General features: G+C 43.6%; 1 protein-coding gene across 10 annotated transcripts in view; it reads right to left on the bottom strand.

Annotated features, from left to right (window-relative positions):
* MIPOL1 (mirror-image polydactyly 1) overlaps window positions 1-13,640 on the bottom strand; it is a 434,635-nt gene that overhangs the window by 317,465 nt on the left and 103,530 nt on the right. For 7 of the 10 annotated variants that reach the window (XM_075613313.1, XM_075613312.1, XM_075613310.1 and 4 more), the window contains exon 4: window positions 1,147-1,253. The exons of 1 other annotated variant lie outside the window; for it this stretch is intronic. In XM_075613313.1, the coding sequence (XP_075469428.1) occupies window positions 1,147-1,198 (52 nt within the window). In that variant the 5' untranslated portion in view covers window positions 1,199-1,253. Of the gene's footprint in view, window positions 1-1,146; window positions 1,254-2,706; window positions 3,148-9,492; window positions 9,660-13,640 lie in introns of those variants that run through there. 2 more of the 10 variants (XM_075613307.1, XM_075613308.1) reach the window with 2 other exon arrangements.

Raw genomic sequence — 13,640 nt, forward strand, 5'->3', positions numbered from 1 at the left:
GTATATCCTGTGTGATAATGCAAATCTATTAGACATACTGTACCTTACTGCTAAGTGGGTGTAGTAGATTGCATTGGGTGCAAAGCAGTTAACTGAGACTATCAAGAGGCCGTGATGACAATGATTTAAGACAATTGTATTTTAATTCCCTATCTTCTATTGTTTATTTTGTAAACGTGCTGCGTACACGGGTAGAGATGTATTGATAATATTATACATACAATATACATATAAGATCAGTGACAGTATGAGAATAAAATAACACAAAACAGGTTTATTGGAGAGAAGAATCTGGGTTACAAAAGAGAAATTACATGACGCTGTAGTGTAAAAGATAGAGGCGTCCTAAAGGAAATGTATCTAGATCAGGAGTGGCCAAGTCCAGTTCTCCAGGGCCACTAACAGCTCAAGTTTCAAGGATATCCTTTCTTCAGCATAGGTGGCTTTGTCAGAACGACTGGGCCACTGATTGAGTCACCTGTGCTGACGCAGGGATACGGGCTATCCTCTGCCAGCAGATATCCCCTGCATATTCAGGTCTACAATGTCTAGTTTAGCACCGATAACAACGGATGTACACTATTAAGTCTGGACTTAGGAATCAGCTGTAAGCAGTAACACTTTACATCCTGATAAGCTCTCATATGAGTGCAACCTGTGTGAAACCATCACTTTAGCATTGTTCACTATTGGTAGTGACTAGGATAACAGAGTAGTACAATAGACTTAACCAGTCTATTTTTAGCTGTGTCATACACATCACACTACACAACACGATTTTAACAAAGTTATTTAATAAACCTTTTTTATTTTATGTATATATCAATTCACCCCTGACCACATTATATTATAAAGGTTTGCTGTGCGCCTCTTAGAAGGGACCTTTGGTGCCTCCTTTAGGCACATCTCTTTATCTTGATATCCTTAAAACCTGACCTATTGGTGGCCCTTGAGGACTGGAGTCGGCCGCCCCTGATCTAGATACATAAAAGTAGCACACTGATAGAAGCCAACACAACTTAAGGATATGACAATCTGCCTCCACTGACCAATCAGAACTGAGCACTGTCGCGTAATGTCAGGGTTTATACACATCCCGCCAACAGTTGCTTCTTATAATAAAATGTTTCACCAAGTGCTACTGACCTTCAAGTCTTAACTTGAGGTTGCAGGCTTTCTGTCCTCCTCCACTGCTCATGACCGTGGCCCCATTATACTACACACTTGTCAGAGACTCATATGTGATAGACTCCCTGAAAGATAAAAAAAGAGGAGGTTATGAATGCAGCAGCCTGGCTTCTTCACTTAAGATTGCAGTCCCACTTAGCAGGAGGCATTGTACTTGCAATAAAGTGTAGCGCTTTCAGTTTCATCCTTTGAACTGTGACCAGGACACAAAAGAAAAGACATGATAAAAATCTCACTCAGACTCTGTGATCCTATTCTGCAGACCGTGGGGGCGCAAACTTTTGAGTCTGTGCCCCCCTGCCTGCTCTTCCCCCTCCATACCTTGTCTCCGGCGTCAAATGACGCTGCGGTGACACGACATTTGATGCCGTGTTACCGAAGACAAGGAAAGTTGCAGAGACCTCGCGCGATCCCCCAGCATTTAATTTAAATGTCTTGGGGCAGAGTGCGGGGCCTCTGCAACCACCGTGCCCCGCCTGGAAAAAATTGCGTCCCCAGTTTGTGCACCCCTGCTGTAGACCATGCAGAATCCATATATACGGCAACTCCTAGGAAATCTACAAAACTGTGACACATTTAAAACCATTATGTCTGTCCTAAGATCTACAGATGTCATATAATTGGTGAAATTACCGAATTTATACATTTTTCATCTAAATTGTGTAATAAGCTCTGTGACCCCAATATGTTAAGGCAAAAGTAGGGCAAAAATAAAAACATAAACAGTATTCTTTTCAATGTGATTTTTGAGTTTGATACACCTGGTACAGTTTTTTTGTACCAAAACGGGATCACTTTTGCCTGGATACTTAGGTCGCGATTCATTAAGCTCCAATAGGTAGAGATGTGAACATGTACATATAATTTCTAATAGTTCATTGTGAAATTCTGCAACCCGGCTTTTCACCATTATCTCCTAGCATACAGTGCTTCCACTGCTGCTAGGGACTATGGGAAATGACATGCAAATGAGCACCCGCTACCTATTTAAGAAACAAATCCATGTCAATCAATATTCGTGCTTCGATATGAAAAATGTTTTATTATCGTATTGCTAAATGATGATTTCCGCTTTCATTTTTCTTTTTGGGGTAAAGTAAATAAACAAATGAACAAAGATTTCAGTTTCCTGTAAGGAATATGAGAGAAAACCAATAACTGAACACTGAATATTTGATTGTTGAGTCAAGTTGCTTCAGATTCTTTGTATCTTTCCAAATATTTTTGAGGGATTAGTGCTGTGGCAGGACGGCCTGTAGACGAGGTCAGACAATAGTCCACACGTGCAGTTTCAAGGTAAACCAAATGTTGAGTGGTTTTATTTCTCCACAACACAAATAAACATTTGGGCACACTGTCCCTTTAAGGCAAAACAAAACTCATACAAAAAATGCCTACTCCCCATAGGGATATCTTGCTAAACATTCCAGGCCCTATCTATCGGGCTGGCTAGGTTTGTTCAGTTCCCAATCCCTAAACACATACCACAATAGTTATGAACAATCTTAAAGTCCTTACTGAATCTTTGTTTGGGAATCTCTGTCCGTAGAGAGAGTTTAGGAAATCCTTCTGGATAGGAGCCTGCACAGGACAGCTCTGTCGTCTGAGTCAGCTACCTACTACAAGCAGTAGCCTCCTTATCAAGCTGGTTGTCAGCTGTCTCAGCTAACTTCCTGATTGCCCAAATATTCTTACTGGGTTAACCTTCTGAGTGCTGGATGAAGGACTCAGATGTATGTTTCCCAGGCAAAATTATCAGTACCTGACTTCACCTTGTCACAAGTGCTTTAATCTTTCCAGAGGCCCTAATGATGTACCAGGTATGTCCATGGTCACCTGCTTGATTTAAATGGGCTATCTGCTTTCATGGAGCGGCCAGCCTGATACAAACAAACTAATCCCCCTCCACTTCTGCTTGCAGCATCCAGGGCATGTCATGTGATCGCTCCAGGAGCCCGGGCGTGTCATGTGATTGCTCTCGTAAGCCCGTCTGCACTCTGGTTCCGCCCTGGCACTGTAAAGGTAAAGATCGTTGCACTTAATTCTCTGCATGACTGCAACCTTTTCCTACTACGGTCTGATCTTAAAGTGTCAATCATGCACAGCTATTTACTGTAGGAGTAAAGCTAAAACACAGGCAAGTTCAAATATAGAACAATACAGAGAACTTAAAACATGGGGAAATACATATACCAGGGGGGCCAACTCTGTCCTGAATGGCCACCAACAGGTCAGGTTTTAAGGATATCCCTGATTCGTTGACTGAGCCACTGATTGAGCCACCTCTGCTGAAGCAGGGATATCCTCAAAACCTTACTTGTTGGTGGCCCTTGAGGACTGGAGTTGGTCGAGCCAGACATATACTGTACAATGAACACCAGATAACTAGGGTGCTTTCTCTGTGGAGTGTGTGAGGAGTATAGGAATGTAGGGAAAAGGTATATAATTACCGTACACCAATGAACTGAATGTTCCACAGGGCAAACTTGGGTGCACAGTCCTTCTGCTCGGACCCCCAAAAAGATCTATCCAAGATCCTTAGATGAATGTGGTAGAGAATGTACAATGCAATACTGACTGTATGATTACAGCTTTAACCCGCTATATTTTTTTAAAACTGTGTCTGTCAAATCAACAGCACTTTGCAGTATAATCCAGAGAATTAGTTGCCAGAGATGTCAGCAAAGCATTTCTGCTGCATACTGACCCCTCCTTCTACCATACTGACTTAGTCCCCCTCCGTCCATATTTATGAGAGAGATACTTTCATACTACGCTAAAAAATATATGTAGCATGGCTGGCCCAGACTGCCTCTCTACCCCTTATCACATAAGCCCTTTGTAGCTATAGGCTTTGACAGGCTATCCTGTGGGCATTGACCCCCGTCATTCTGACTCCCTGAATGACAGAATTGGTGGTGACATAGGAATCTGTGTGCAGCCTATCATGGTGCAGATCCTGTGACCTCCCCTTCTGAGCCTCAGGGAGGAAGTGACCAAATTATAGATGAAGCTCAGCCCCTTAGAGGGATGAGACCTTCAGTTCTGCTCCCACCCTCTTGGGGTGAGGATGCAAGAGGTTGAGCTCCCGGCTCGGAGTGAGACAGGCCAGTCAGTCCCTCACGGGCTGGCTGGCTAAGAGAGATTAAGGCCTCAAGACTACCACAGGGTCTAGCACCATCTAGAGGCCTGATATCCATCTGCATCCGCTGTATAACATCTGCAGTGACTGCAACAATAAAACATCCCTTTTCATATATCCCTGTCTGAGTTTACAGTCTCTTGGTCAGGGGTGTGAAAGAAGTCTGCTTTGGTGGGGACTGTCCACTGAAGCTGGAGGCGCTAACACCATGAGTGAAGACTAAGGCTACGTCCATAGAGGGGGGAGCCGTGCTGAGACACGCTGACGCTCCGTGAGGAGCCCCATCATCCTCAATGAGGATGTCTTTAGAGGGGACTCCCGCGAGCATCCGCAGGCGTGCTGAGGCGCTGGGATTTTCAGCCGACAGCAGAGCCTGTTTCTCAGCGCGCTGTCGGCTGAAAACACTCAATCAGCACGAAGCAGCATCATGACGTCGACGCTGTGACGTTGAGAACGGCGCTTCGCGGGCTATTGGCCCAGCGACGTCACTGCCCCACCTCCCCCCACAACCCCCGATCGCGCACACTACCCCCTCCCCACCCCCAAGTAGATATTAGGAAAAGGTGTCCCTGCCTCGAAGAGCTTACAATCTAATCATCATCAATTATTTAAGTAGGTAGCCGTTAATCACAAGCCTAAAGAGCTTACAATTTAATGGTGTGGTGAATAGTTACATAGTTACATAGTAGATGAGGTTGAAAAAAGACGCACGTCCATCAAGTTCAACCTATGCTAAATTTAGACAACAGATACTTTATTCTATATCTATACTTACTTATTGATCCAGAGGAAGGCAAACAAAAAACCCCATTAAGGGGAAAAATTAATTCCTTCCTGACTACAAGAATTGGCAATCGGATTAATCCCTGGATCAACATCCTTCCAATGTATACTTATTTGGTATATCCCTGTATACCTTTCCCATCTAAAAAGATGTCCAACCTTTTATTGAACAAATCTATTGTATCTGCCATCACAGTCTCCATGGGTAATGAATTCCACATTTTAACTGCCCTTACTGTAAAGAACCCTTTCCTTTGTTGCTGGTAAAATTTCCTTTCCTCCAACCTTAAGGGATGGCCCCGAGTCCTTTGTACTGCCCGTGGGATGAATAGTTCTTTTGAAAGCTCCTTGTATTGTTCCAGAATATATGTGTATATAGTTATCATATCCCCTCTTAGACGCCTCTTTTCTAATGTAAATAAATCTAATTTAGCTAGCCTCTCCTCATAAGTTAGAATGTCCATCCCCTTTATTCATTTGGTGGCTCTTCTCTGCACTCTCTCTAGTTCCATAATGTCTTTTCTTAGGATTGGTGCCCAAAATTGTACTCCATATTCAAGGTGTGGTCTTACTAATGCTTTGTAAAGGGGCATAATTATGTTTACTTCCCTTCCATCCATTGCCCGTTTGATGCAAGATAAGATCTTGTTTGCCTTTGCAGCTACTGCATGACATTGGGCACTATTGTAAGCCTGCTGTCTACAAGCACTCCTAAATCCTTCTCCATCAAGGATTCCCCCAATATATCTCCATTTAATTTGTAAGTCGCCTTTTTATTCTTGCATCCCAAATGCATAACCTTACATTTATCTGTATTAAACCTCATTTGCCATTTACCTGCCCACGTTTCCAGTCTCTCCAAGTCCTTCTGAAGAGAAATTACATCCTGCTCTGATTCTATTACCTTACACAATTTAGTATCATCAGCAAAGATGGAGATACATATGCATACATATAAGTGATACATTTGCAACCATTTTTAGAAGTGATACAGTATGATTTACTGCAATGCTGTTGAGAGCCTGGCTTCTGGCCCTTAAAGGAGCAATTCATGTGTTTTCTTTTAGTATTTGTATTTACATAGGTTTGAAGCAGGAGGTCTCTGGAACTGAACCCCATTCATTTCTGCTCTGGGGATCCTCTGCTTCCCGACATGCAGACTTCCAAAGTGGGTGCCAGTATCGCAGCAAAGTTTAAAGCTCCCGCGTCTCGCGGGCCAATAGGAAGCCTCACATGATGATATCACGGCTTCCTAATAACCCGCAAGGTGCTGGAGCTTTGAAAATCCGCTATTACTTGAACCCAGCTGGTCAAGCGGAGCGGCTACCGGCACCCCCTATGGAGGTTTGAATCTCCGAAAGCAGGGGGTCCCCGAAGCTAAAATGAATGAGGTTCAGCTATGGAGACCCCCCGTTTCAATTCTATGTTAAAAAAAATCACTAGCTTGGATTGCTGCTTTAAGATGAGAAGGTGGGGCGCGCGAGTGACATCAGCGCGGATGGTCAGTTTCATTCTGCTGGGTTATGACAGATCCAATGCTGATCATTCTTCCCCTAATTATAGAGGTAAATAAGAATTTTAACTCAGGGAGTGCTAGGACCTGCTAACGGTCATGCTTTGATGTGGCAGCAGGCTTATGACGCTTTGGCCAAAAGGCATCTTTGTTTGTTTTTTGTTGTATTATCTTAGAGATTGCAACCTCCCAAAATTGATAGAGGAAGACAATAACATTTTAAATGCAAAAATAACCCGGATAGAACTAGCGAGGGCGGTTAGCTCATTGAAGCCGTGAAAGGTGCCTGGCCCAGATGCTTTCTGAAATCTGTGCTATAAAAATTTGATAGGACCATGTCTATTAGATTGATTTAATGATTTTCTAGGACCATGTCTATTAGATTGATTTAATGATTTTCTAGGACCATGTCTATTAGATTGATTTAATGATTTTCTTAGAGGAAAACAAATGCCCTCACAGATGACGAAAGCCAATATAGTGGTGATCCCTAAAGAAGATAAGGACCCCCTATGTTGTGGTAGCTATAGGCCAATCTCATTGCTTAATACGGACCTGAAAGTATATAGTAACATTCTGGGTAACAGGCTGAATCCAATACTTCCTACATTAATCCATTATGACCAAGTGGGGTTTGTGAGTGAACGCCAAGCATCAGATAACACTATGAAAATTATTAATGTGATTGAACAGATACATAAATCTAAACTGAAAGCAGTATTGTTGAGTCTGGACACGGAGAAGGCGTTTGATAGGATAAGATGGGATTTTTTTTGGATAAAACATTAGAGACATTTGGATTTTCAGGGTTTTTTTTGCAAGGGATTCGTGCACTATATCAGATACCTACAGCCACCTTGAAAATTCTAGGTGAGGGAGAGGAACCTAATAACAATTAAGAATGGGACAAGACAGGGGTACCCCCTCTGCCCTCTCCTTTTTGCCTTAATTGAACCTCCCGCGGCCACAATCAAAACCTCTCCAAATATAGAAGGAATTAAAATAAAAGATGAATGTTAACAAAATATCACCTTTTGCGGATGATAATATCCAACCCTTTGACATCCCTTCCGAATGTGCAATCCACCCTCTGTGGGTTTGGGGAGCTATCAGGGTATAAAGTCAATGTAGGAAAATCGCAATTTAACGTTAACGGAAATGGAGGTTGAGGTCCTTAAACGGCACTTTGACTACAAGTGGAAAAAGACCAATTTAAAATATCTGGGGATACACCTTACTAGGGACTACAACTCACTATATAAATAGAAATATCCTGAGCTTTTCTCAAAGATAAAAAAAAGACCTGCAAGTTTGGAACTCTCGTTGCATCTCCTGGTTGGGGCGTATACCTGCGGTTAAGATGAATATTTTCCCTAGACTTATCTATTATTTTCAGACACTACCAGTGTCCGTCCCACATACAAATATAAAGGAAATTCAAAATCGAATTATGCAATTTATTTGGAAACAAACAACCGAGAATATCCAGGTCAATTATGTTGGACTCTAAGGAAGGAGGGGGGTTTGGCAGTACCTAATATTTTAAAATACTATATAGCTTCTCATTTGAGACAATTGGTGTACTGGCATTTTCCGAGAGGGACCTAGGCTTGGGTGGACCTGGAGAGCTCACTCAAAAGTCCAATCGGCTAGCCTTCTTTGCTATGGTTGAGCTCCGGGGTTGGGATTGGCCGGTGTTAACCAAGTTTACCTTGAAAATCTGACAGCTGGCAAAAAAGAAGTATAGGGTCATGTCAACCCCATCTAGACTCACGCCCCTGTTTCCCAACCCCGGGGTGGCCAGGGCTTTGAAATCTGTTGACATAGAGGGAATCTAGAGATGGGAGATTTAATACAAAAAGATAAATTGATGTCTTTTGAGGAAGTAATGAGAAAATACTGTATGGCCTACCCCTAACTGAGATGTTCAAATATTTGCAGATCCGACACTTTGTTCCCCACATATACACATATTGAAGATTTATGTAAAACAAAAAAGTATCAAAAAGATCTGATTTCGTCCCTTTACCAAGGTTTAATCCCCCAAAAGGATACCCCGGACCATAAATATATGGATCAGTGGGCTCTGGACTTCCAGACTGAAATAACAAGAGAGAAATGGGAGGATATATGGGAAAATGCGGGAAAAAACTCTGTATGCACAGTGACAAAAAAGAATATCTATAAAATTATGTTACGCTGGTATTATACTCCCAAAAAGTTAAAGCAAATGTTTCCAGAAGCCACTGATAGATGTTGGAGAGGATGTGGACAGATAGGAGATCTAGCACATATTTGGTGGTTTTGTCTAGTAATGCAGACATACTGGAAGAAAGTTCTGAGGCTAATAGAAGATGTGACGGGGATTAAGATTCCGCTGGACCCAATTTTAATTATTCTAGCTAAGCCTATGGAAGGTGTGAACTATTATACAGTTAAATTGATTCTGGAAATTGTAACGGCGGCTAGATGTGCTGTAGCAGCAGCATGGAAAAATACACTTCCGCCCTCCAGGAGAGAGGTCATTAAAAGGGTTAATGATGTCCAATAAATGGAGAGTTTCTCCTCATGTTTGAGTCATACCACAAGGAAGTTTGATAGGGTCTTGGATCACTGGGATGTCTGATAGGGGGATGCTCTCATTGGAAAAGAGGTTTCAGGAGTGAGGAGTGTAGAATATGTTGCTTTTATAAAATGTTGTATGCTATGCAATGTAGAGACAAAAAGACAAGGGGAGCGCGAATCAATGATAGGTATGCTGATAGTATTGGTTAAATAGTAAAATCAAAAGGCAGACTGGTTAACAGTGTAGCCAGACTTACCTCACACCTCAGTAATGCACATATAGACAATAGTAAAAACCTACATCTAAAATCTCCTGTTTGGTTGTAACAAAGTTCGTGGGGCTGGTCCCCTCAGGGCACTCTCTGCTTCCGTGTTCGGACCGCAGTTCCTGGAACGTACTGCTGGAATGCAACCTCATTTCCTCACTACGGTGGCCTTCGGGGAAAAAAAGTCCTGGTGGATTGGAGCAACGCGTTTCGCTGTTACAGCTTACTCAGAGAGAGACTTTGAACCAAATGGGAGATTTTAGATGCAAGTTTTAACTATTGTCTATATGTTAATAAATTCTTCGTGGTTTACTTCCACTATCTCTGCACTTTTACTGCCACCTGGGGGAAGTACCAGATATATCCACAGAAGCAAGAGCCACACAGGAGGACAAGCAGGGACATCATGATTCCATATGAACAGGAAAAGATACCTTTGATGATCCTATACTCTCACAAGGCTGTGTGAGTAATTGTATTTTTCTCTGATATTGATTTATCATTGACCCACCCCTGTGTAGCTTACACCCCAGGAGGTGCATTGACTGAGATTCAGTTTCAAACCCTTGTGCATCACTGAGGTGTGAGGTAAGTCTGGCCAAATTGTTAACCAGTCTGCCTTTTGATTTTACTATTTAACCAATACTATCAGCATACTGTAAGGACCGGCCGCTCGCAGCCCTGACCTCTCACAGCTCCCTCCCCCAGCAGGGACTCACGTGCATCCGCTCCTCCCGTCGGAGGCACGCGCAGACGTAGGATGCACGCCGCTCCTGCCCCAGCGGGGGCGCGCACTAGCATGCGCCGCCGCGACGGACCTCCGCAGGTTCCTACAAACCCCCTGACCAGCACAGGCGCCGCTGCGTGTCCCCATCGGGATCGCGCATCGCGGCCAAGCGCACGCAGCTGCACGGGAGCCCCCTGCAATCACAGTGATGTCTGCACACCTGCCCTGCACCCTGCATCATGCTACCAGCGCTCGACCTACCTCTGACCTCACTCTTGGGTAAGGTCTCTCGTTGGCTCCCTCTTGTATTTAGCGTCAATCAGCCCTGCGCTGATAGTTGAGCATATTTAGTGTTTGCCGTGCTTGCCACAAGCTGCCTTGCTGTGTTCTCTTGTCTTTGAATCTTGACCCCCCAGCCTTGTACCGGACTCCTGACCTCTGGCATCCTTGGACCTCGGCTTCGGAATTCGACTACTCTGCTCTCTCCTCGACCTCGGCTCCGGAATTCGACAACTCTCCGCTCTCCAATCCCTACTACGGCAAGTACCTTCTACAATCCTACACTCTCCTGCCCTGACCCGGCTAACCCACGATTACGAGCTGCGCAACCCGGGCCCGGCTTCGCGGCCTAGGTCGTGTTTTCGCATCCCCACCTCAGCCCCGCGGTCCGGCCCTTGTTTGCGGTGAGCACACGTGACACATACCTATCATTGATTCACGCTCCCCCCCCCCCCCACCAGCACTCATCATGCGTTCAGAGAGATAATACCGGACACATACATGTCCAGTATTACCTTTCATTTTATACCGGACGCAGGGGCAAAAAAACGGGCTGTCCAGTTCAAAAGCAGACACCTGGCAACCCTAGGAGCGCGTCACTTTCTTGTGTCTGTACATTTCTTTTGCTAAGGGACTAGTGTTTTAAACGAACACACTGCAGCCTACACATGCGAGTCCCAGCATTCTGTGCCTCAATAGTGCGCTATCTCCCTCGCCACTTACCCAGCTAATGAATGGCAGCAATTAGTCAAATGTAATCCTATCGCACAATCATTTTAATGCTTTTAGCACTCAGGAAAGTAAACACCAAATTAATACTGCTCAAGCCATCTCAGATCCTCGTTAGCAGCAAGCAATTATAGTTCAGCTCCTCAGGTGTAATTAAATGATTGCAATGATTTAGTTCCATAAATGCAAGTTAATTCATAAGCAAGCAACAAATATTCTGGGAGTAATTACCGGAAAAGACGCAGCAAAGGCGGCTGTGTACCTGGAGAAGGGAGCCGGTGCCCCCTCCTGCCCAAACAGAGAATCTAGAATAGGGACCTTCTGTAGCCACAGATTAACCCTGTTGGTGTTGTAGGGGCGTGAAATTCATCGTTTTGATTGTGATCAGTGCATACCTGAACTGAAGGATGAAGGAGCGGCTCAGGGAGTAATGAAGCTGACACCAATGACACGGAGTTTGCAGCAGGGGAGCTGGTTCAAATCACGGTGTCTTCTCTTTGTGGCCTTGGAAAAGTCACTTTATCTCCCTGTGCCTAAGGCACCAAAAACACATAGATTGTAAACTCATCTGGGCAGGGACTGTGTCTGTAAAAATCCTGCGTACGGTACGGACGGTGCACTATACCAGGGGCGCGCAAACTTTTTTTGCTACGCCCCCTCTGCCTGTGCTGATCCATTGGTTTTGCAACGTCCCCCCTCCCTCTCTCCCCCCCCCCTTACCTCGCGCGTCTTCAAATAACGTTGCGGGGTCGTTTGCCGTCACGTGACCCGCAATGTAATTTGACGTCACATGACCCCGCCGCGTCATTTGACGCCATGTTGCAATGGTCATGCTTCCTGAGGCCGGCTGAACCTCGGTAACCCCCGCAGAAAATCTCACGCCCCCCACTTTGAGTACTCCTGATGTCATCAATACAGAAGCAATCACAATGCCCCTCTGCTGGAACGTCTGTTGCACTGTGGACTCAAAGACCTTCCGTAATGAATGAGATTAAAAGAACCTTGTTCAAAAGAAGAAATATGGGGGGGTGCACGTGACGTCGAGGTGCATGGACGCTAGCTAGAACAGCTCAGAGGGCTCCACGAAGAAAGCTCATAATATAACCCTCCAAATTGATTGTTAAAAACTAGACAAGAAGTTTCCTAATACTCTTCTCAAGATGCCTCTAAAAAGTAAAAAGAGTACGGCACATGAACAACCAGGTCTGCAGCCTGTAAACACCTATCAATAGTGAAATAATGTGAAACAATGTGTATACAATTTAATTATAGACACCTATAAATAGTGAAATAATAAATAATCTTCATATAAGTGATACAATACATATAAAAACCTTCACCCAATAGTTGTGTTAATAGTGCTAATATAAAAAATGAACACGCTTAAATTGAACTGTTCGAAGGTGCAAAGTTGTAGAATTTCTTTCTCCTGGTAAAGGGGAGGGCTGGTTGCTCATTCCTGAGGAAGCAAATGAGAAACGCGATGAATCGGATCAGTAGTGTCTTTGGGAGGACCAGGGAGAGTGAGACGTGAGACGCAAAGAGCTGGGAACTGAGGGCACAGCAGCAACCATAGAGGACACTTCCGCCAGAGAATGAGACGTCACCGGTAGTGACGCATGAGGAAGTGAAGCGGCGCTGTGACCCGATACACGAGCGGCATCACCTAGTTGGTTCTCTCCACCGTACCCTATTTCTTTGCAAATGTGACCTACATGCAGAACTCCATGTGTGAGGATTCTTAAAGGGCTCCTATCAGAGAGAGAAGAATCTCTGATTCACGCTTTATATTCCATCCAGTCTGTGAGTGAGACCATCGCTGTATTATAGATAGGGCCTTTATTTAAATTGGCTACACTATTATATTTTTTCTCTTTTCACATATACCATTCCATGTGAGCAACCAGCGCTCCCCTTTACCAGGAGAAAGAATTTCAACCATTATCACCTAGCATACAGTGCTTCCACTGCAGCAAGGGATTCTGGGAAATTACATGCAAATGAGCACAAAAGGGTACACATTGTATGCTAGGTGATAATGGTTGAATGGCAGGGTTGCAGACCTGCCTAAGACATGTGAATGTGCTCACAAGTGATATTCTTTATTGGATATATATATATATATATATATATATATATATATATATATATATATATATATATATATATATATATATATATATATACAGAAAAAGAAACCTCACAAAAAGCACTCAGACTAATATTGCAAAGAATAATGATAATAAATTTATTGAATCAAAATATAAAGGAAAACAAAAAACAGCTGAAGTGAAACCCTAACTGACTGGACTCAAAAATATATATTAATGGACAGAAACAAATAAAGAAAATGGGATTAACTCATATAACATAAATAAATGGAGAAAAAAACATAAAAAGTATAAACTAAACCTCAATAAATGAAACCACTATGGGGACCAAGTACCC

The sequence above is a fragment of the Ascaphus truei genome, chromosome 9, assembly GCF_040206685.1.
Source record: "Ascaphus truei isolate aAscTru1 chromosome 9, aAscTru1.hap1, whole genome shotgun sequence".
In the NCBI taxonomy this organism is placed as follows: Eukaryota; Metazoa; Chordata; class Amphibia; order Anura; family Ascaphidae; genus Ascaphus; species Ascaphus truei.